The sequence below is a fragment of the Leptopilina heterotoma genome, unplaced genomic scaffold, assembly GCF_015476425.1.
Source record: "Leptopilina heterotoma isolate Lh14 unplaced genomic scaffold, ASM1547642v1 Lhet_165, whole genome shotgun sequence".
NCBI lineage: Eukaryota > Metazoa > Arthropoda > Insecta > Hymenoptera > Figitidae > Leptopilina > Leptopilina heterotoma.
Window position 1 is genome coordinate 433,681 of NW_025110881.1, and position 24,434 is coordinate 458,114.

General features: G+C 27.5%; 4 protein-coding genes across 5 annotated transcripts in view; 3 read left to right on the forward strand and 1 right to left on the reverse strand.

Annotated features, from left to right (window-relative positions):
• Positions 1-711: 711 nt before the first annotated feature.
• LOC122499089 lies at positions 712-5,557 on the reverse strand. Its single transcript, XM_043607167.1, has 2 exons — positions 983-5,557; positions 712-870 (listed from the first exon to the last, which is right to left on the reverse strand). Exons 1-2 carry the CDS (start codon positions 5,555-5,557, stop codon positions 712-714), a joined length of 4,734 nt encoding a protein of 1,577 aa, XP_043463102.1.
• A 1,826-nt stretch (positions 5,558-7,383) lies between these two features.
• LOC122499083 lies at positions 7,384-13,084 on the forward strand. The gene is made up of 5 exons (XM_043607159.1): positions 7,384-7,573; positions 8,374-8,620; positions 8,904-9,105; positions 10,157-10,554; positions 11,964-13,084. Exons 1-5 carry the CDS (start codon positions 7,497-7,499, stop codon positions 12,009-12,011), a joined length of 972 nt encoding a protein of 323 aa, XP_043463094.1. The 5' UTR covers positions 7,384-7,496; the 3' UTR covers positions 12,012-13,084.
• A 3,448-nt stretch (positions 13,085-16,532) lies between these two features.
• Positions 16,533-21,153, forward strand: LOC122499085 (CCHC-type zinc finger protein CG3800). The gene is made up of 3 exons (XM_043607162.1): positions 16,533-16,696; positions 18,190-18,443; positions 20,351-21,153. Exons 2-3 carry the CDS (start codon positions 18,198-18,200, stop codon positions 20,573-20,575), a joined length of 471 nt encoding a protein of 156 aa, XP_043463097.1. The 5' UTR covers positions 16,533-16,696; positions 18,190-18,197; the 3' UTR covers positions 20,576-21,153.
• A 2,744-nt stretch (positions 21,154-23,897) lies between these two features.
• Positions 23,898-24,434, forward strand: part of LOC122499084 (protein bicaudal D) — a 74,140-nt gene continuing 73,603 nt past the window's right edge. Inside the window, exon 1 of one of the 2 annotated variants that reach the window (XM_043607160.1) lies at positions 23,898-24,356. In XM_043607160.1, the coding sequence (XP_043463095.1) occupies positions 24,150-24,356 (207 nt within the window). In that variant the 5' untranslated portion in view covers positions 23,898-24,149. The remainder of the gene's footprint in view (positions 24,357-24,434) is intronic. The other variant, XM_043607161.1, reaches the window with a different exon arrangement.

The window sequence follows — 24,434 nt, forward strand, 5'->3', positions numbered from 1 at the left end:
TATTAACGCACACACGCACACGCAAGTAAAGACACGACGATTGGTCACGGAAACCGAAAGATCGCACGATTCGTTAGAAGTACACAGCTGAATCGTCCTTATATATTAACTAGCGCCGCTTGACGGCCGCAGGCGGCCGTCCGCGTTGCTGTGCTGTTTCACATGCTGCATGCTATTTCCAATGCTTTTTGTTATCTTAATATGACAAATTTAAGTAATTATTATAGAAATGAGATTAAGTGGCCGTCTTCTTTGACTCCGTTTTTACATTTAAATTTTGATATTTCAATTTCATTTTTCAATATTTATTAATTTTTATGTATACAAATTTTTTCCTCTATTAACTGCAGCTGTGTTCATATGTTTGCGTTTTACGAAGCATTTAGGGTGCGATCCCATGTGAGCAGAATACGTCCGACAGAAAGCAGAAAATCATAAAGGCGCTTGCACACTTCCAAATTTTTGGGCAAGCACCGAATTTTCACGATCGTGAAAATTCATTCACGTCACGACATTTGATTGGCTCTACTAAAAGCGGCGTGGAAATGAACTTTTATTAAAGCCAATCATATTTAGTAACGTAAATTTTCACGGACCTCGCTCACCAAAAATCTGAAAGTGTGCAAGTTTTTTTTAAGAGTGAAAAGAACAACAATGTCTACCTAACTCTTTTGCATTCATGATTTTTTGCTTTCGGTAGACGTATTTTGCTCACATGGAATCGCACTCTAAAGCTTTTTTGCGTGTTTCTTTGTTACTTCTATTATGGCTTTCTCTTGTACTCGTGAAATTCTGCTTTGCTTTACGTTTTCTTCTAAATGTTTTCTGTTTCACGCTATCTTGGGTCTGCACTCTCCTGAGTTGTATTTTCTAGTGAAAGAACATATCAAATTTTTATTAATACAGTGTCTAAAAATAATAAAAATTATATAAAAAATGTTAAAATCTAAGTGTAAATTTCTTTATAAACATAATTTTTTACAATATTACTTTCTCGTTGATTTCCTAAATATATTTTTAAAGAATCCCAAGATCGTACACGCGACATAGCAACATAAAGTTGTCCATGATTGAAAACATCTCGCCTCAAATCTATTCCAATCTTATCAAACGTTTGCCCTTGTGATTTGTTAATTGTCATTGCAAAAGCTAATTTTATTGGGAATTGTCTTCGACTAAACTGAAAAGGATAACGATCGTCACTGTACAAAGTTATTCTATTAATAAACACTATTTGTCCCATTTTATCGCCAGTTAATATTTTGCACTTCAGTAAATGATTTCCTAATTCTAACACTTGTAATCTTGTCCCATTACATAAACCTTCATTAATAGACAGATTTCTAATTAACATGATAACAGAATTTTCTCGTAATCGTAATTCATGAGGAGGTAAACATGGAGGATTTAGTGTCTCTAAGTATTCTGGTAAAAGAGCCTCGCCCATTTCGCCATTATCACAGTTTTTAGTGCTATTGACGCTGGTATAAATTTTTTCAGTTTCAGGATTCAATAATTCAACGACAGCTTTGTTAATATCATCAACATCAACATTTCTGGCTGATAATATTGCCATTTTCGATAACTTTTCAAATTGTTTTTGCCTAATTACTTCCCCATAGATATCCTCTACAATGTCTGTATTCCGTGGTGCTATGCAACTTTCTGGTAAATGTAAATTGTCATCATTATCGTTATCAGTTCCATTTCCAACTGACAATAAAAATTCAGCAAATTCAACTTCGTGAGGCAATGTACGCATATTAGCGGTCAGAGAAAATTGATGAAATACAGGCCAAATGGAACTGAATTTAATGCAAAGATCAACTAATTCACTACGAGTAGCATTTATTTTGACAGGCAATAATTGCTTAAAGTCGCCCCCAAGTATCATTATTTTATTTCCAAAAGGTCTGTTGTCATTTGTAATATCCCGCAAATTGCGATCAACTAATTCTAAAACGTGTCTTGGAGCCATCGGCGCTTCGTCCCAAATAAATACTTCAATACTTCTTAAATAATCCGCCTCTTTGGACTGTGCTTTAATAGTCTGTGAGGAATCACTATATATTGCAATTGGTAATTTAAATGTTTTATGAACTGTTTTACCATATGGAAGTAATGTTGCCGCGATTCCAGTAAATGCCATAGTACACATTTTTCTTCCTTGACTTTTTAAAATATGATATAAGGTTGTATAAATAAATGTTTTCCCTGATCCACCAGGTCCGTGGATAAAGAAACATCGATCATTGTTACTATCTTGATCGTCAACTGTATTTAAAATTCTATCAACAACTTCTTTTTGCTTTTCATTAAGTTTTAGATACTGTTGTGTACCAATATTTCGATGTTGTTCAGACTCCCATTCACTGTCGATGTTGTCATCAGTTTCTGTAATTTGCGGCATTGATGGAAAAGAGGCTAAGCTATAATTTTCTTCATTAAGCAAAGTATTTATCTGAATGTATGCTTTTCTATGTGCAATATTCTCCGGCATTGATCTACTGTAATCTTGAGATAAATCATCTTTAAATTTTTCCCATAATTTCTCTGGTGAAATGGGATGACAATGAATTAAAAGTCTCACGAACAACCGTCTTAATTGTTGGGGCATCATCCATAATTTAGCTTCAGTCATAGCATTCTCCCATTCACTGTCATCTTCAATTAATCCTAATGATAAACATGTAGAAACAAAACTGTCATGAAGAGTTCCATTCACTGTTCTTAAATTTTCAAAACTTGTAGCTCCTTTTACAGATAACAATAACAACCTTAGGTGAAATAGTTCAACTTGTGTTGGACTAATGGAATACATACGTCCTAATACATTAAACTGAGACTTTCGTTTTTCCCATACGAACGTAGATGTACCTCTTTTTTTTTTGAATACATAATGAGATGGTATTTCAGAATATGAAAAATTTTTAGCCAAAGGGTCATTTTGATTTAATGTAAAATAAGCACTTAGTTCAGTTGAACGACTTAGCGCGCTTCTAATAGCCTCTGGATCATCAATATTATCTATCACAACTGATTGTTGATTCTGTAAATGTATAGGTAATCGATAAACTGAATGACTTCTACCTTGTAAATCATTACTAAGAATACGTCCACATGCTTCTGGAGGACTCACATAACGAGTTTCAATGTAATTCTTAATTTCATCATGGTTCAAAATATAAGATTCTTCATTTTCAGTATTATTTGAATCTCCAATTATTACAGATGCAGCATCATGACCTTTGTAAATATATTTAAAAAGATATTTTACAGACTTAACGCCCTTTACGCATTCAACATTAATATGACTACGAAAAAGTAATAGTAGCTCTTTATTGTAAGGTACAACATACCGACTGTCGAATTCTGAATTATCTCGACGGACGTAGGTTCCAGTATTTTTGCGCTTATATTTTGGATATCCATCTTCATCCATAGTAGTATGGTCAGTAAATGATTTAGGAAAATGCTTTGAACATTTTCCATCTTTATCGAAACACCAATCTCCACAAGGACCATGTATCATATTAGCTTTTACAATTTCATGTAATTCTAAATTTTCGTTAGGGTTAGGAATTTCAGCACTTATATATTTATCAACAATTTCAGGTGTTGAAATCTTGTAATTTGATTTCAATGTCACGAGTAAGTGTATATGAGGCAATCCACGCTTTTGATATTCAACTACGTAAACATAAGCTTTCACTTCTCCAAATAGCTTCTTTTTTACAATAGTGAATATTAATTCTTCTTTCTTTAGTTCAAAAACGCGAGCAACTAAATCTGGTCTATCTGAAGCAGTTTGTCCATCTAACAAATTTTCAGTTATTTCTCTCCATTTTGGATTGCATGTCATTGTGATGAATAAATCAGGAGTTCCAAATGATCGCACTATAGTCATTGCATCTTGATACGATTGTAACATGTTACGTGGTGACCCAATATATGAAGACGGTAAAATAACTACTTTTCCTACGCGGCAATTTGCATCTGTTGCTCTTTGCTCTAAATGATTTAAGAGACCTTCATATGTGTCAGCTCTCAATTGTTTTTGATTATTTCGCAAAAAGGTCATTCTATCCTTTTCAATTTTTACATAATTATCTACTGTCCATTGCTGAAATAATCGCCGACCCATCAAAATATAATTTGTATTATTTCGAATAGCCATTCGGTACTTTATATAAGCATTTCTAGTAACTCTTCGTTTATTTCCAACCATTTCAATACTATCATGCCAGCCTCTATTTCCATAGGGATAAAATAATGGATAAGTCCAAGGTTCTACATTTGCATCCATAGAACTCACATACTGTAAGCTTTTTGTATTTTTATTACGTATTGTAACATAAGACTCTGGTATTTCACCTTCTGCTGTGGTTGAAAAAATTGCTGCAACTTCATTAACCTTTTGAAAATTAAAGCGTCTTTTATCTTGTCCTTTCTTTAGTGTAAATAGCAATTGTAGTTCAGGTTCCTGGCCATCATTTTCTGACACCATTGATTCCAATTCATCTTTCATCATTTGATAAGAATGTGCAAATACGTTATTTTGTACCATGACATTATGAAGAGCATTAAGAATTTCTGCATTTAAATTTGAATTCATATTTAGACGATAGTTTGTAGCCTCATTAGCATCAACTATAAATAGTTGGCCATATCTTGGTAATTCATCATTAGCTGGATATAACGATGTATTGATTTGGTAATAAATTTGACCTTGAATTTTAAAACAGTATGGTCCCGGTCTTCTATTATTAAACTGTACTAAGTTAGCATTAAAAGATGCAAATGAGAATACATTATTATAATAACGTATATGATCATAAAAGTGTTTTGACAAAGAATGTTTACCATCAAACAGTTGTTTTAAAATTGATGGTGGTTCTGGCAAACAATCTAATACTACTTTTCCATGACTACAGCAATTATTAAAAGAATTTCCTTTGTTAGATACTTTTTCTGCTTTAAAATGCTTTGCACTGCAATGAATGCATAAAACATTCATAGCACCAAGATAATGTTCGGAAATATTGTTTAAAAAATTATTATCTCTATTAGACTCAGAATGCACAGTGGTTGTAGTGCTTGTGGAAGGAAGTAAGCTTGCATTATTACAATAATTATGCTCATTAAAGTGTAGTAAATTTTGAACCTGAGTAGATTGACTAACGTTTAATTGTCCAGTTGAAGAAAATAATTCTACATTATTACAATAATTATGCTCATTTAAAAGCAGTGAACTTTTTTGCAAGTGAATTGCCTGATTAGGGTTTGATTCATCATCATTTACCGAAATTAATTCAATATTATTGCAATAATTATGCTCGTTAAATTGTAGCAAATTTTTCTCTAAATGATTCGATTGATTACTGTTAAGCTCATAGCCATTTGTGATATCATTTTTATCGATACTTCCTATTTGAATAACATGTTCTATTTTATTCTTCTTATTAATCGTGTTATCTATAGAACATTCTAGCTCATGTACAATTCTATTTTTACATTCTCGTGATTTTCGTTTCCGATCAGGAACTATTCTTTTCATTTTCAACTTTTTGTATTTGTACACACTTAATTTTTTAAAAAATCAATTTTATCCAATCTGTTTTATGTTTTATTTCTTTACAATCTGTTTTATCTCTTTAAATTAAAAAATTAATCTTTTCTATTGTTTTATCTCTTTAAATAGTTTTTATCTTTTGAATATCTGTTTGGTCTCTTAAAAATCTGTTTATTTATCTTTTAAATCTAATAAATTATATATATTTTTAGTTTTTTTAATACTGTTAATTAATCTCTTAAATCTATTAATCTGATAAATCTATTAATCTGGTAAATCTATTAGTCTGATAAATCTATTAATCTATTAAATCTATAATTCTGTTAAATCTATTAATCTGATAAATCTATTAACCTGATAAATCTATTAATCTGATAAATCTGTTAATCTGTTAAATCTATTAATCTCGTAAATCTATTAATCTGATAAATCTATGAAATCTTTTTTCCTGTAGAACTCTTCTTTCTTGGCGATTTATTATCACCTGTAAAAGAGTTAATAAAATTAGATTAGTTAAAAAATAAGATTACTTAAATATTTTCTTATTAAATAATAATAATAGCTATGTCAATAATGAAAATGTTTGTATATAAACAAAACGTTTTTTTACAATTTTTAAATTTAAATATAAAACTTTTCATTTTACATTTGCGTTTTTAAGACGTATAAATAAAAATGCACTTAAACAAAACGTTTGTTAATAATTTTTTTTAGTTACAATTACATCACATTTTATTTCGGAAAACTTTTGAAATCACTATATGTCTGACAAATTAATACTATAATAATATTCTTATTCCAATATGAATTAATATAATTGTAAAAAAGTGTAAATCTTTTAATTTACATGTAATAATATAATATTTGACATTACAGTTAAAAATCTCCTTCTGCCTGCTAAAATAATTTACTTCTTCAAGCCTATAAAATTAATTAATAATAATAATTATAATTATAATTAATTAATTAATTATAATTAATAATATTATTATTATTAATTAATAATAAATTCTTAGATTTTACACTTCGCAAATTTTAGGTTAATTATATTATAAAGCATTATCTCAAACTATTAATAATTACTAAATTATAATGATGCATGCTTACGTACCGTATTAAGAAGATGTTCAGGCTGTAAATATTTTTCTCCTCGACAATTTGGTCCTTTGCGGTTTTTTTATTATTATATTTTTATTACAAAGAAAATGTGCGTCTTTGCGCGCGAGTATAGACATAGACATAAACTGTAACGTTTTTAATAGATTGAAACTCAAGTTTTTTCGATAAAAAATCTACAACCTGATATGACACTCTAAAGGCCTTTCTCCATGTCTAGATGCTTACGTTTTAACGTAAACGTTTTTGCGTTTTCATATACTTTTAGGGTGCGATCACATGTGAGCAGAATACGTCGACCGAAGCAGAAAATTATAAGAGTGAAAAGAAGAACAATATCTATCTATCTCTTTTGCACTCATGATTTTCTGCTTTCGGTCGACGTATTCTGCTCACATGGGATCGCACCCTTAAGCTACATTTACATAGAGAAAAAAGTGAGAAACGCGCGACGCAAACGCGAAAAATTGCCACGTATTTTTTTCGCGTCTGCGTCGCGCATTTTTCACTTTTTTTCTCTATCTAGATACTGCTTTATTCTTGTTACTCTTATTGTTTAAAGTTAAACGCATGCATATAAACACCGCTTAAAGACTAACGAACTCCACTATTCTACATGTAAGTGCACCCTAAGGTAAATTATTCTTTTCATGTAAAGGCACCATAATATAACGGCGTCCCATTGTTCTAAACTTTCAAGCTTGATGATCGTTCTTTTACTGCGAAACCGTTGAACTGGAAGGACGTGCTCGCTGCTCTGTGGAGAAAGAACAAAGGACGCTGCTCTGTGGAGAAAGAACAAAGGAATATGGAGAAACTTATCGAAAAACACGACATCACCTGCAACGAAGAAATCGATTCATTTACGAATGGAGATACAACGATGTAAGTTTTATATATAATAATAAATAACGTTAATATAAATTATTTTAAATATTACATTAAATATCATTACTTAATAATAAGAAAGGGATCTGCACGAGAAAAAATTGTTGTAGGTTAATTTTAGTAGTCTTTGGTTATCTGCAAACATAATTAATTTTTATTAACTATTTTAAATATTAAAATAAAAATAATAATTAAAATAATTTTTTATTTCAGTAAGGTAATTAAGAGTTTCTAAACATAACCTATAATTTTGTATATCGTAAGGTCCCTTTCACCAGAAAACATTAAAAATCACAGTAAATATAAAAGAAAACTTTGTTAATGTATATGTTAAAATTTAAAAAAAGTTAATAATATTATAAAATGCAATTTTTGGAAGCTACTATTAAAATAGTAGCAGTATTAATTTTCGTTTATGTTTTTTCGGTTTCGGATAATAATTTTAATTTCTCTGTCACATATTAAAAATCACAATAAATATAAAAGAAAAAAACTTTGTTAATGTATTATTTTTTAAAATTAAAAAAAAATGCTATAATGTTAATATTAATTTCTGTGGGGATAACCTTAAAATTCACTTTTTGAGGTTATCTTCATAGAAAGTAAAATGTGAAAAATAAATTAAATTATGCTACTACTTTAAAAGATTCCATCCAAATATTATATTTTATATATTAAAATTAACATTAATAAAATGTTTTGTTTTATTTTATAGCGATTTTTAATTAGTGTCAGTCACTGTACCCGATATCCTACTTTCTTTTCCTTCATTAAAATTTTTTTTCAAAAATTTACAGAATCTTGACAGGATTGATTGTGATGAAGGAGGAGCCCAAGCCACGGCAAAATACAGGAGGAACGATGTCGAATCGATCAGGGAACGATCGATCAGGGAACGATCGATCAGGGAACGATCAGAATAACTCGTCCACTTCGAGGAATCGGCCAGATAAATATATATTGGACAATCTAAGCGGCAGAAGGCGAAGAATCCTTATATGGCCAAAACGTATACAGGAGTTCGATGGCAAATTGGTGAACCACGTAAGTATAATATATGTGACGTTCCACGAGAAAAGGGACCTTATTTACTCTTGTCATAAGGTCCCTTTTCTTGTGGAGCGTCACATATAATTAATATTTCTTTTGAAAAAGTGTTTTTTCTATTTTTTTATTTTATAAAAAGTATTGCTCATTAGAAATTTGTTTTAACCTATAAAAACACTTTTTCAAAACAAAAAATATTCTGCTTAATTTATATTATATTTATATAATATATTAATTACTTCAAGTTTTAAATAAAATATTTTTTTTAATCTTGTTTCAGATCGTTCGAATCACGAGAGGAAAAGTGATGGGCGTGAATATGCAGTATTATTTCGAGAAGGATGATTTGGGACCAGTTGAAATATCAATAGTGGACAATTCCGTCGTCGAAATTTTGGAACACATTCCACCCTCCGAGAACATTACCGTCTTCAAAGAAATAGCATTGAAAGATGCAGGGAAATACGTTGGTGAGAACGTTTGTAAGTATCGAATTCAAAAAATTATTATTATTTGTCGTATTATATTTTACACAAAAAAAATTAATTGATATTTCAATGATATCAATTAATTTTTTTAATTGATTGTTTATTTATTTCATTGATTTTTATTTATATTTATTTATTTCTTTTTTGAATTTAATATTATTTACTTATTTATTTTTATTATTTTACACTTTTTTTAATTATTTTATAATTAATTTCTTTTAATTTTGATTAGTTCTTTGGTTGTTTCCTTACTTCTTTTTTAAATTCATTGATATGATATTTTAATTAATTATTTATGTTTATTATTTTAATTTATTGCATTTCTTTTTTGTGACATTATTTATTTTTATTTATTTTGATTGTTTAATTAATTTACTTGTTTAGTTATTTGATTGATTAATTTTTAATTTTCTGAATTTAATATTATTGATTGTTTAATTAATTTACTTGTTTATTTATTTGATTGAATTAATTTTTAATTTTCTGAATTTAATATTATTTACTTATTTTTATTATTTTATTTTTTTTAATTAATATATTATTTTATTTATTAGAATTAATTTCTTTGTATTTTAATTAGTTTTTTGTTGTTTCTTTACCTTATTAAATTTATTGATATTTTAATTGTTTATATTTATTATTTTAGTTTATTGTATTTATTTTTTGTTACATTATTATTTTTATTTTTTATTTCTATTTATGTTTATTATTATTATTTCTGTACATTTTATTTATTTTGATTGATTGTTTATTTATTTCATTGATTTTTATTTATATATTACTTCCTCATATAGAGGAAGTATTTATTTATTTGCTATTTGTATTCAATATTATTTACTAAATTATGTATTTTTATTATTTTATCCTTTTTTAATTATTATATTATTTTATTTATTATAATTAATTTCTTTTAATTTTAATTACTTTTTTCAATAATCAATCAACAAACAATCAATTGATTTCCAAAAAAATTTACATGAAAAAAATATTTATTTAGTTAATTTTGAATGTTTTTAATAATGTATTATTTATCGGTGTTTTTCAGCAATTACAGCATTCCTAAAACTTAAAGTAGAGAATGTTATTCTAAATAACTACTCCTATGGATGTGGGTGCATAACCGATTTAAAGCATAAGCTAATTGTAAATGTATCAAGTTACACTGCCAGAAATGACATCCCAGAAGGATCAAAAGTAACAGCACGTGGTTTACTCCGGAGCAATCTTAACAACCTAATTCTACAACTGTCTACTGTGGACGACATGACAATCGCGGGCGAGGAAATTGCCACTTCCAAAGACATGAAAAAAGGTTTTCTCTGCTTAAAAGTTGAAGAATTGAGTAATTCCTCAAACTCGCAGAGTACTCAACGACAAACTCCTCCGAGAGAGCATCAAAACAATCCAGATTCTGACATCCATAACGATTCATCTCCGAAATCTGTAAGTTTTATTTAAATTATAAAATTTTTTTATTTGTGTTTTTATTATTATTTTTTTAATTTTTATTTATTTTGATTGATTTTTTAAATTGATTGATTGATTGTTATTTATTTATATTTATATACTACTTTTTTGAATTTAATATTATTTACTTATTTTTTTTTTTTATTATTTTATATTAATTATTATTATATCATTTTATTTATTATAATTAATTTCTTTTAATTTTAATTAGTTTTTTGTTGTTTCTTTACTTCTTTATTAATTATTAAATTCATTGTTATTTTAATTTATTGTATTTCTTTTTTGTTACATCTTTATTTCTTATTTCTATTTATTTTTTAATTATTTGTTTTACTGTTAACTTATATATTTATATAATTAATAACTAATTTCTTTTCATTTTAATTAATTTTTTGTTGTTTTTTTACTTCTTTATTAAATTCATTGTTATTTTAATTGTTTATATTATTTATTATTATTTTAATTTATTGTATTTCTTTTTATTTTAATTTATTGTATTTCTTTTTTGTTACATCTTTATTTCTTATTTCTATTTATTTTTTAATTATTTGTTTTATTGTTAACTTATATATTTATATAATTAATAACTAATTTCTTTTCATTTTAATTAATTTTTTGTTGTTTTTTTACTTCTTTATTAAATTCATTGTTATTTTAATTGTTTATATTATTTATTATTATTTTAATTTATTGTATTTCTTTTTATTTTAATTTATTGTATTTCTTTTTTGTTACATCTTTATTTCTTATTTCTATTTATTTTTTAATTATTTGTTTTATTTTTAACTTATATATTTATATAATTAATAACTAATTTCTTTTCATTTTAATTAATTTTTTGTTGTTTTTTTACTTCTTTATTAAATTCATTGTTATTTTAATTGTTTATATTATTTATTATTATTTTAATTTATTTAATTTATTGTATTTCTTTTTTGTTACATTTTTATTTTTTAATTACTTGTTTTATTGTTAACTTATATATTTATATCATTAATAATTAATTAATTTTATTTATTTTTTTTGTTATTAGCACATTTATTTATTTATTTTTGTTAGTATGTTTATTTATTTTATTGTTAATTACTTTATATATTAGTAATGAAGTTATTTTATTTGCAATTTTTTTTAATTTATTGTTATTTTAATTTTTTCTTAAAATTCTAATTTATTATATTTCTTTTTTGTTATATTATTTTTATTTTTTATTTCTATTTAGTTTTGTTGACTTATTTATTTTTAATTTTATTTATTGATTGACTATGTTTTATTTTTGTTAATTATTTTCTGTTTATTTCTATATATACATTTAATGATTTTTTTCTATTTATATGTTTATTATATTGTGATTTTTTTGTATATTCATTTAATAATTTTATTTTCAGAAGTTTCCTAAGTTAAGCGAGTTCCCACCATTGCCGAAGAAGCCATAAGTCTGTTAAGTGCTGCTTCTTCATCGTCTGTTTTCCTTTTCAAGAGAAATAACATTTTTAATCTCTCGTTTATATCGTTTATACTCGTTTATAATTACAAAAATTTTTGTTCTTTCATTTAATAACTTTAATTTTTTAAATAGTAATAAATATTTTTATTTATTTAAAAGAATTTTTTTATATAAAAAAAATCAGAACTATTTAGAAAAATGTAACTTATTTTTTTATACAATTTATAATATTATAATCTTTTAGAAAAAAAACATGAGCGAGAATAGATATAAAATAGGCATTTAAGTAAAAAAGACTGCCCTACTTTTATAAATTAATTATAAAGCAAATAAGTATTAAGAACCCCACAGAAAATAAATTAGTTTTGTGTCCCTATCGATTTTTCTCTTTATTAATAATAAAAACAAATGGATTTTGAATATATTACGTTTATAAGTTTATACATTCAATTGGAAGAAAACTTTTAAATTCAAAAACTTAGAGAAAAATCGACTAAAACCGAAAACTAATGTATTTTCTGGGAGCTTCTTTATTTTCATAATGATATTATACAATTTTCCAAAGATTTAAATATTAAGATTTGACTATAAAAAATATTATTATAAGTTATATTTATTACCAAATATGTATTTGTTTTTATGAACTTTATATTAAAAAAATTAAAAGGCGAGAATCTGCTACTCAGGAGCTGCTGCTCACTCTCGGAGAGTAGATTCTCGCCTTTTTAAGGCGAGCCCTGAAACACGAGCTCTAATTTCGGCCTTGAAAGCATGTAGTAGTTCTGCCTAAAATTTTTTCAGTTAAATGTCATAAAATTAAATACATTATTTTTTTGTCTTAGTCGATTTTATTGTAAAAGAAATGAATTTTGAGTTTGTACATTTCAGTTTAAAAAACTGTTAAATGAAAAAAATTGTACGAAAATCTTCTGTCTGTGACAACTAAAAGTAATGTATTTCCTGGCAGTTCTATATTTTTATTTTTAAAATTATGACATAAATTTTTTTTCCAAAGAAATAAGTATGTATTATTATGAACTTAATATTTAAAAAAAAATGTTATATTAATGTTATTCATAATAAATTATTTTTCTTTATTAATTATTTAATTATAATAATAATAATGTAAACCAATTTAAAAATGTTGTTGTAAAATAAAATTTTCATATACATTTAAATACGACAAATTTTTTTTCTAAAAAAAAAAATTACTTCAATCCTTTCTAACTCCAACCAATCCTATATTTAAAATAATTTACTTTTTTTTTATTAATAAAAAAATTATAAAATTATAAAAAAATCGAGATCAGAAAAGATTTAATTCTTACAATAAATTGTATTAGAAGTTTTTTTTTTAAATAAAATTTCCAATTGCTTCATGCTAAATTTTTTGAAGACAGTTAAGAAGTCTGAATTAAAAAAAAATTTATTTTTTAATTACTTCTTTTGTAAATAATATAATTTAATTTATTTTTTAAGTTTTTAATTTAAACAAAAAAAAATAAAAAATTTTAAATTTTCGCGCCAACCAATAAAGTGAATGCCTTCATCTGCTCCATCTTCTTTATTTTTAATTTTTAATTTGCGCTTAAGCTGTCTCATTTACATACGAAAGTGTCCTCTCTATGTTTCACATTTTTAATGCTTTAAGTTAATTCGAGATTTTCGATAGTCGATTTCCTTCAATTCGAGATTCTCGCTCATGTCTTTTTTTCTAAAGGAACGAGTGGAAAAATATGTGCCTTCGAGAGAGAGCATTTTTTAAAATAACTTACTAATCAAATTATGTAAATAAGTAAAAGTCGTGAAAAAAATTATGTTATATTGAGGAAAAGTTCTTGAATTTATTTTGGCATGAGGAGACATTCACGTTTATTAATAAAAGGTTTTTTTCTTTCATACACGTGTGAATTTCAACTTCGAAAACATTAGGGTTAGTTCGCGACGTCAGGTGATGGACTCGGTGATGCTCGGGCGAAATCGGTTAAGTCCGCCCGCAGTCCTTCCAAAATTGGTATGTTACGTTAGAATGTCTGTTATATATTCTATCTATATGTGGAAAAAAGGTTAGAATTACCTTATTATTTCACAAACAAAAACTAGCATTTTATTCTTTTCTAAAGAAAAATAAGACTATTTCTAATGCAGATAGTAATTTTTGTACACCGAAGGTTGCTTAATATATAACGAACTTATCATATTTTCGTATTAATGATGAAATTATTAGCACAACGCACGAAAAATCCTCACATTCTAACGTACTTTTAGAATAAACATAACCAAATATATTTAATATTATAAGAAAAAGTTTCTCCGTGCAGACTAACTAAAAAAGTAGTTCGTTTTATTACTTTTTACTCTACTAAGGGGATGTAGTTGAAAATGTCTCATGTATTTTTTTCAGTGTACTTCAATTGTCCAAATTCATTTTTAAAAAAAAGTTATAAACAAAAGTCAAAAAGGTGGCCGACCTAGACTATGTTCCCCTATATATTATATATATATATATATATATATATATTATAATGATAATGATTATAATATATAATATATAATATATAATTAAATAAATATTATAAATATTATTAAATAAATTATTAAATAATATATTATAAATATTATAATATATAATTATAATATATAATGATATTATATATTATAATGATTGACTTGGAGGATTGATAACTTCTTATTTATACTAATAATAATAATGGTTTCCTATTATATGACTCAGGCGCTCACAGGTCACGGGTGTTTTAACTCGTACCTGTGTCGCTTTAAATTACGCGAGGACGAGGTGTGTGCATATTGCCAGTTCCCTGAGGTTGAGTCCACAATAGGCACTTTTCTTAAAGCGATGCATACCCTCTACATCGATTTCCATTGTTCGAACAATAGAAATCGATGTAGAGGGTATGCATCGCTTTAAGAAAAGTGCCTATTGTGGACTCAACCTGAGGACAACGCGGAGCACACCCTCTTCTCATGCAAGAAATGGGACTTGGAGAGGCGGGCCATGTTTGAAGGTGTAAACAGTCAAGTTACACCGGAGAACATGGTATCGCTGATGACCCAGTCAGAAGACAATTGGCGGCAAGTCGAGAACTTTATAATCTCGGTTATGTCGAGGAAGGATCTCGACGGCCGCCAAAAAGCGTAATTTAAACAGCTTTTAATTCGTTTGTTTGTTTTTATTAATTTATTTTGTGATTTCTTTGTCCTTATACATTTTTTTTAATTTGTTTTATGTTTGTATTTGTCTTTATACAGTCTTATGTTTTCAATATTATACGCGTTTTTTTTCTTTTTTTTATATATGCGTTTACAATTTTATCTTTTGACTTCGTACACTTAATTAAACATTTTTTTTTTTTTATTTATTGTTGTGCTGTAAATTCCGCTTAGACTATAAAATAGATTTAATCTTTTTTTAACTACGGATGCAGGAAAACCGCAGAGAGAAGAAGAAGGTCGCATTAGCGACAGAGTTGGAGCGCCACCCTCGAAGGCTAAAGTCCTACGACAGTTTCGAGGGAGGGTAAAGGGCTCCAGAAGAAGGGTTACGGGTTTTAGTGGGTCGGGCTGGCAATAGGTCGCCAGTTTATTAAATTTACTATTTTATATATTTATTTTTCTTTTTTATATTTCCTTTTGTTTTATCACACCAACCCCACATAACCTTGGAGTGCGGAATCCAAGGTATCTGTAGGCAGATTTCCCAAAATTCCCTAAGCAAAAAAAAAAAAAATAATAATAATAATAATAATAATAGTAATAAAGGCGATTTTATAATACTTGTATCTTTTGCTCATGGAGAATTTTCAATTAGAGAAGTTTTAGAAATTTGTAAATCTCTATGTGGAGATGGTGGAGATCCAATCGAATTTAATGATTTCATTTTTCAGTTCTGTTCATATAATGCATTAAATGCATCCAATTGTATAACACTTTTGATTGGCTGAATTTATCAGCTTTCAAATATTCCCGCCGTAATAATGGCGCCTTTATTTACGTAACTTGAACGCAATAAGATCAGAAACCTTGACGCGGTGTTTTGAATCTCGTTTTATAACTAGTCCGTGGAGGTAAAAATTATAAACGTGATTCTGCATTTCTTTTGTTAATTAATTTAATTCTAAAATGCAAATATTAGAAAAAGTACGTAAGGCCAAAATACGGTAAACTGGGTAACATGGTTGAAAACTTTGTGTACATTTTTTTAAAGATTATTTTCCCATCCCTGATGGACATTACACTGATTGCACGCAAACTAGTCATAACAGCAACTAATTACAATACATTTTGCAAATAAACGAGAAAGATGTAAATTACTTTTCATTGGAAAATTTGACATTAACTGTTGATCATTTATCTGATAAGATTCTACCGATTAATATGAAATTTGGAATGGAAATTAGTATTTATTGTTCCGGATGTTGGAGTGCTGGTGGGGGTAAATTGGTGGCGTTCATGACTTTGGCGGGCAGGAAAGCGGGGATTGGCCGGCTTTTGCTCTTGTCTTTCAGTCAATGGTCGCCACAGCCGTGCGGTTAAGCATCGGTTAAAGTTTTTTTTAAGAAAAACACATTCATTTTCACGGCTCCATTGTCTCAATTGGTGTCAGTTAGATACGTTAGAGGAGATATTTAATCAGTCACTATCTGAAAAACAAAGGTAAGTCTTAATTTCTTTGTTATTGTAATTGCAAATTATTACTTTTTTATGTGGGTATATGGACGTTGGTAGAATTTTACACGTGGTCTGTACTACGTTTCAATTTTGTCGTGCAAGAACTTTGAATTTTTACATTATATTATAATTAAGAGGTGTGGTTTTTTTTTGCCGTTGTAAAATATTTCATTTTAATGTAACATGTGAAATGATTGCTTTGTAAATTGATGTGAAAAAAAGCGTGGTACGGCGTCACTCGTGGATGCCATCTTCGGATTGTAGCGTATGTGCGTGCTTCTATACAGTGGGGATCAGCCACGTTGTCTGATTTATACAATTATTCATTATTTCTCATATTCTTGAAAATTCGACAATTTTTTTTCATCCATTGGGCAACTTTTCCGTTACTTTTTGTATTATATTTATTGAATAGTTAGACTTTTACACGTGTACCCTCCATACCCCCCTCAAGTCACCAAGTACACATGAAGCACGGTGCCATTTTATTCAGTATAGAGAGATTTGCAGCCCTCTATCGCGACGCCGGCAATGCAATCTTTTTTTTCAATATTGAGACATATTTATCGAATTGTAAGATGAAAAAAAATACTTTTCCTCAACGATTTACATTTTTTCCTTATATTTCCCATGTTTCCTTTCATTCCGTTTGTCTTTTCAAATTGTAACTTGAAATTCGTTAGCACTCCTTTTTTCACGAAAAAGAACATTTCCTCTTTGGAATTATTTTTAATTTATTTATTTCTTCAATTTTTTTCATATTTTTCTACAAGTTGCAAAGGTGCTATTTTGAAAGACAAAAAAGTTGCTCCATTTTAAGGATTTTTGTTGTACATGGTTTTAATTTGCGTATTTTAAGAATTGTATTTTTTATCTAAACAAAGAAGAGTTCATTGATTGTTTTTCTGAACATTGAAGTAAACAAGTCAGAATCGAAACCTTGCTAACGTTCTTATCAAAAGTTATGATTATACTAGAATATCTCATTGGTAATTGTAGAAACAAAGAATGTGAAAGTTAAATATAAAACAATGAATATTCTTAATGAGAAAAAAAGGAAAATCATGATTTTAAACATTAATTTAAATTCTTGAATTTTTAGCTTTGAAAAATGTAAGGATATAATTTCATATTAAAAAAAATCATACTTAAAACCTTTTTTTTAAATCATTAATTACTCTGATTATTATTTTTATTTTTTACTATCAGGAAATAAATTATTTTATAAGAATACAAAATTAGATATTATAAGTAAAAATGTGTACATTTCTAATATCGTATTTTTAAATGAGTGAAATGTTACTTTCTCTGATTCCGATACTGTTAGAAATTCTTGATGCAAAAATTAGATACAAAACCTGTATTTTGAATTCAATCTACATGAGCAAAAATGATTCTTTTTCGATTTTTTTCTAAAATGAGAAATTAAATAATTATTTTTTCTCTTGAATGTTTTTGTAAATAAAGTAATTTTTCAGATAAAAAAATGAGTTCAAGTGCTTGTTACAAATGCAACCGCATGGGCCACTTCGCCAGAGAGTGCCCACAGGGAGGTGGTGGTGGTGGAGGTCGAGGTGACCGAAACCATGATCGTGACGGTGGATTCAGCAGAGGTCGTGAAAAGTGCTATAAGTGCAATCAATTTGGACACTTTGCTCGCGATTGCAAGGAAGATCACGATCTTTGTTATCGATGCAGCGGCAGTGGACACATTGCAAAAGACTGTCAACAGGTTCGCATTCCATACTTACATTTATTTATTTATTTTTACATTTTTTACAATAACATTTAATTCTTTGTAAGTTCAGAAACAATTGTCTCGATTTTTTTTTTTTTTTTTTTTTTTTTTTTGAGAAAAAATCAAACCTATTTTTTTAAGAAAATTCTTTTAATGATGATTATCATAAAATATAATTGAAATAAAATTATCAAACTTCGAAGAAATTAAAAATTCGTTTATTAAATGTTTTTCATTGTCAGACAGTTTTTACATATCTTCTATTAAAAAGTTGGTTTTATTTTTTAAAAATGAAGTTATCACGCTGAATTTTTTTAAAGTTAAAAGCTTTTTCTTTTTAATTACTAAAATATAAAAATAAAGTTGTGATTTTAACTTTGATTTTCTTTGAATAACAGACTGAATTAATATCACTTCTGATGCTTAGCTTTTTTCTCAAGTTTTTCGTAAAAGACTTTCTTTAATAGTAAAGTGAATATAACGTAATTGTTAATTTAGTTAATTGATGTGTTTACAAAATTTTAACAATTTTTTCGAACTTAATGGCAAAATAATTAAAACAAAAAAATTATACAAAAGAATGAGTAAACAAAGAAATTATGTAATTATAAATTATAAAAAAGAATAATTGAACAAAGAAATTATTCAATAGAATTATTAAATAAAGAAATTATAGGTATAATAAAATAATTTAAAAAATGAGAAATTACAAAATTCGAGAATAAAAAATTAAGTAGGTAATATTATAAATATTAATTTTTTTAAATTAACTAATTATGATTATTAAAAAAAGGTAAATCACAATTCATGTAAATTTGCATAATTTTCAAATTTAGATTTAAAGTTGTGTAAAGTTTACATGAATATTGTAAAATTATTTATCAATTTTTTAATAATTGGTAATAAATGATGATTTACTTTATTGTTTTTGCAACAAATATAAATTTTTTGATGAATTTCAAAAAATACTATTTTTAATATAAAGAAAATTTATTAAGTTCTAAATAATTTCAAGATTTGAAATTTAATAATAATAATAATAATAACATATTATTATCACTATTTTAAATCTTTCAATAATGAAATTCTAAATAAAAGAAGTATTTTTAAAAGTATTATTATTGCTTTTTCTATAATTTTTTTTTATTAATAATAATTATTTATTATTATTAGTCATTCTATTTTATTTTAATCAAGTAAATTGAGTTGCTCCTGTTTTTGAGCACGTGTAGTGAACAGGTAAAAATTTTAAAAAAATTTAATTAAATCAACATTTGTGACGCTTTGCAAAGAAAGGATCCTAAGAAGCAAAATCTTATAGGTTATGTTCTTTATCTTTTTGCCTTGAATAAAGGATTCTTCTTTAATTTTTGATTAAAAATTAATTTTGATTGATTATTTTAAATGTAATAAAGTCTTAAACATAACTATTTCGAATTGAGAGGTTAACCCATTTTATGCATTTGCAGTTGAAAGTCAACAAACATAACCTATAAAGTTCTTCGGTATCTTTAGGTCCCTTTCTTCGAGACGCGTTACAATTTTTAATTTTTGAAAATGAAAATAATATATTTGAAACACGTGAAATTTTGCAGTTTTGAATTTTTTACGATTATTGATGCTGAAATGTATAATTCATGTTTCATTTTAAGGGGACGTTAAAGAAGATGCGATTTTTCCACTTCTCTATTTTTCCATGTAAAAATTTGCATCTACTTTGACATCACCTTCTTTATCACTTTCTGTAATTTTACAAATCTAAACTTGTAAAATGAAAAATCTTAAAATAGGAAAAATTTGAAATGCGATCGATTTTAGTGAAATAAAATTGAATGACATTGTAAAAATGTAAAATATAGAAAATGAAGAGAAAATAAAAATAATGTGTGATGTTACTATAGGGGCCTGAGATGTGTTGTTACATCTGCAACAAAACCGGTCATAAAGCGCGTAGCTGCCCAGAGGGTGGCAATGATTCTGGACGTTTTTCCTCGCCAAATTGCTACAATTGCAATAAGACTGGTCACATTGCCCGTAATTGTCCAGAGGCAGGAGGCAAGACATGCTTTGCTTGCAACAAGCCTGGTCACATAAGCCGTGAATGCGATCAGGATGACAGGAAGTAGGAGATAAATGGAATCCGTGCCGCTCGCTTAACGATAAAGCCGTTTACCGTTGCGCGCACCACTACCAGGGAATTGTAGCTAGGTAGGGATGTGCGAACATGTGTCTCGTTGGATGCGTATAATCGCTAAAAAAAGACGCGCGTTTCGTCATAGTCATTCGGATTCCCAATCTCTCTTCATGCCCCAAAAATAACAAAAAAAATCCTGTATCACTCCTTCTCCCTTCTCCTCTTTACCCACCGTTGTTTTTTTTCCTTTTACAATGATTTATTTCTTACGAATATCTACGTTTTTTTATCGCTGTTACACCATCGGACTATGTGCTTGCAACGTATAATTACAAAAAATTTTTTTTTTGAAAATGACAACGTTTTATGGAAAAAAAAGCTTAATCTGTAAACGTGCACAAAAAAATAATTGAATTAAAAAAGATTTCCCTGATGATTTCTTGTTTGTCATCTGATACAAGATGTATGGGTTTATTTTTTTGGACAAGGAAAAATTGAAATTGTCAATTGAATTTTGAAATCTTTTTTTAAATGAAGAAAATTGTGAAATAAATTATTATTATTATTAAACTGTTTAATTAAGTTTCTTTTTAAATTAATATTGATTTATTTTGATATTGATATTTGTCTTTTTTCGGTATCATTTTTAATTTTGATAATTCCGTTAGGGAAAATAGTGGTTAAGAAGAGAGAGATGAAGTTTAAACAAAAGAAAAAAAATTAGGATAACATATTTAAAGGGAAGTTTGAGTTGTTAATTATATCCAAGCATCTTGTATCCGTTTCCTTCCTCTTAAACTCTCTGGCCGTATCATTAAAATTTAATTTACAAAAAAAGGAAATACAATAAAATAAAAAGGGTTTAAGTACTAATGCAAGAGTAATTAAAAAAAACTGAAAACAGGTGAACGATGTCAAATGAAAAGAAAAGTAGGTGAACCTAACGGCCCTGAATGCATTCGATAAAAAAAGTACTGGCAAATACACAGAATTTGTAAATCAATGTAATGAGTATTTCTTTAAATGCTCAACAATGTTAGTACGGCTTAACATTTTTTTTTATGAAAGTATAAATTGAAATAACGTCAATTGAAAAAAGAAGTTTGTTTTTTCTCCTAAACAACCAAATACACAAATATTGTATGTATAGTCACCTTGCTAGAAGAAGAGAATTTCTCATTACATTATTTACAAAAGAAAAAAATTAGAGTGAATAAAATCCTTTACTAATTTATTATACATCTATCTATATGTATGTATACACAAACATATTTTTCAAGTTTGTAAGTTTCGAATTCAGGAAGCGCGTATGCAAGGAGCTATATTTTGTACTATAAAAAAGCTAGATATACTCTGGTCGTTGCTGGTGATCGATATCGATTATTTTGTTTATAAGTAATCGACTGTACATCGAGTATGAATAGAGGGTGTCCCCTTTTCCAATCTCCCCCCCAAACAAAAATGTTCAACTGCGTTTTTTTTCGCACACTGTGCAAAAAACAAAAGGAAAAAATAGAGAAAATAAAAGTGAAAATACGAAATTGTATAGATTTCTATTTTGCAGTATGAGATTAGAGTTCTTTGTAAAGAAAAAAATTCATGGTTAGGTGATAACTATTTTTTCATTATTGATAAGCGAGAGACGTGTGTGATCGGAAGATACTCTGTGCGAGTCTAGTGTAACTTAATGTCGTATAAAGAATAATATACGAATTTAATTAACACTTGTTACGTGCAACGACAATCTTTTAGAGATGAGAAAAAAAGAAGTTGCACTTTAATAACCACGCTTAATTGAATCACATTTTTTTTAAAAACATTTTTGTAAACGAGTGTTGTGTATGAATATTTTGTTTCTTGTTGAAGAGACGTGATTCAGTGAAATTGAATTTTTTATGATAAACACTTTTAATTGTATAAAACGGAGTTCTATTCCATAAACTTCTATTATGGATCTGCGAGTTGATTTTACCAGCAGCGACAACGTGTATTGACATTCAGAAATCAGGAAAGGAGAGAAAAGAACCTTTTTCACATTTCCTGATGAATGAAGAGTCCATCCTGCGTTATTACTGCGCAATAAAGTCGAATAAATTTTTAAGTACACCTCACTTTTTCGAAAATAAAAACAAAAAAAAATCTAATCTGATCTCATACGCAATTTTTCTTAAATAAGATTTGGAAAAAAGAAACTTGTCAAGATTAGATTCGGAAAGAAAATTGTCTCGATAATAAGACCTCTTTTTTTCTAAAATACCAACTGTGAATACAAATTCTAGAAAAGAATAGAAAAGAAAATTTGCTATTGGTATTTTGAGAAAAGAATAGAAAAAAAATATTTTTTGATTATTTAAAACGAGTGCGATTAGGGCGCCTGCGCTTTTGTCTCTGCTTACATAATTTTACTTATGAATATTTTAAAAATTACGACTGTTACAGTGTATTAACTAATTCGACCGGTGCACTCCCGGTTTTAAAGGCTCGATTTATATTTAAAGAAAGAAAATAAGAAAAAAAACTAATCTATATACCTTAAAAATATGGAAGATGACGAAGAGGAATGAAGTAAGCTACAAAATAATAAGTAATTGCGGATTATTGGAAAGTTATGTTTTTAAACTGAATTTTTGGAAATAGAAAGCGTACGGAGAGGTAAGTTTCGGAGTTTTTTTTTCGTTCTTTGAAAAAAAAACCTTTTTTATATCCTCAATCCTTTGATTTCATTTTTTTTAATTCTCTGCTACGCAGGGAAAAACAGATATTTGGTTAAAATACGGACATAATATTGTATAATAGAATTATATACACCATGTATTTATACTTATGTTACGCGGAAGGGAAAGTTTAACAATAAAAAAATCAATGTCTGAGTATTTTTTGTAGATGCAAATTTTTACACTTCATTCATTCGTTTTTAATATTTCATTTTTCGAATTTTACTTCAAATATACAAATTCAAATCTCAAGCGAATCAAAAAAAGTAAAAGTACTTTTTTGTAAATTATGACTTTTCTAATTAAATATATTAATTTATAATTTAGGTATATTTCATTTGAATTTAGTTACAAAAATTTTTTCTTTTAAAACGATTTACTCAAAATAAATAATCTTTTATCACAAAAACAAATTTTAAAATTAATAATAAAATTTTTATGAAACAAAATATGTCGCGCTCTGAAGAAAGTGCGTCAGTGCGTCACAAATTATTATTCGGTTTTTGCAATAATTGGAGTTTGGCGGGAAAATTTGAGAAAAGGAACGAGAATAAGAAATGTCCGTTTCCTGTTCACGTTTCAAATTCCATTGTTTCTATTGTTGTTCGTGCCGTCGTGCGACAATTCGTCCACTAGCCAGCGGTCCGTTATCTGGCCTTCTGTCAAAAACCTTATTGAATTATGAGGCCGGAATGGTATTTTTTTAAAAGAGGATAGATTAGGAAAATTAGAAAATAATGTCCTCGTGCATTAAGTTGGAGGTTGCAGTAGCTAGTGCTTCAATTTTTGTGCGGTAACGTATATGAAGGCAATCGAGGAAACGAGATTCCAAGGGAATAATACATCATAATAATGGCCACTGAAGGGTCCATGGTTGCCGATCTACGGGCTGAAATTGAAAGGCTATACCGTGAATTGGATCTTGCTTCGACGGAAAAAATACAATCGGCCCAATATGGTCTTGCATTGCTCGAGGAGAAGTCGGGTCTTGAACAAAAGTGCAGTGACCTCGAGTCCCTTTATGAAAATACCAAGCACGAACTCGACATCACACAAGAGGTTAGTTCTACTTTTATATTTTTCATTGTTAATTCTATTTTTGTCATTATCTCTTATTCTTTTGTTTACCTTTACTTC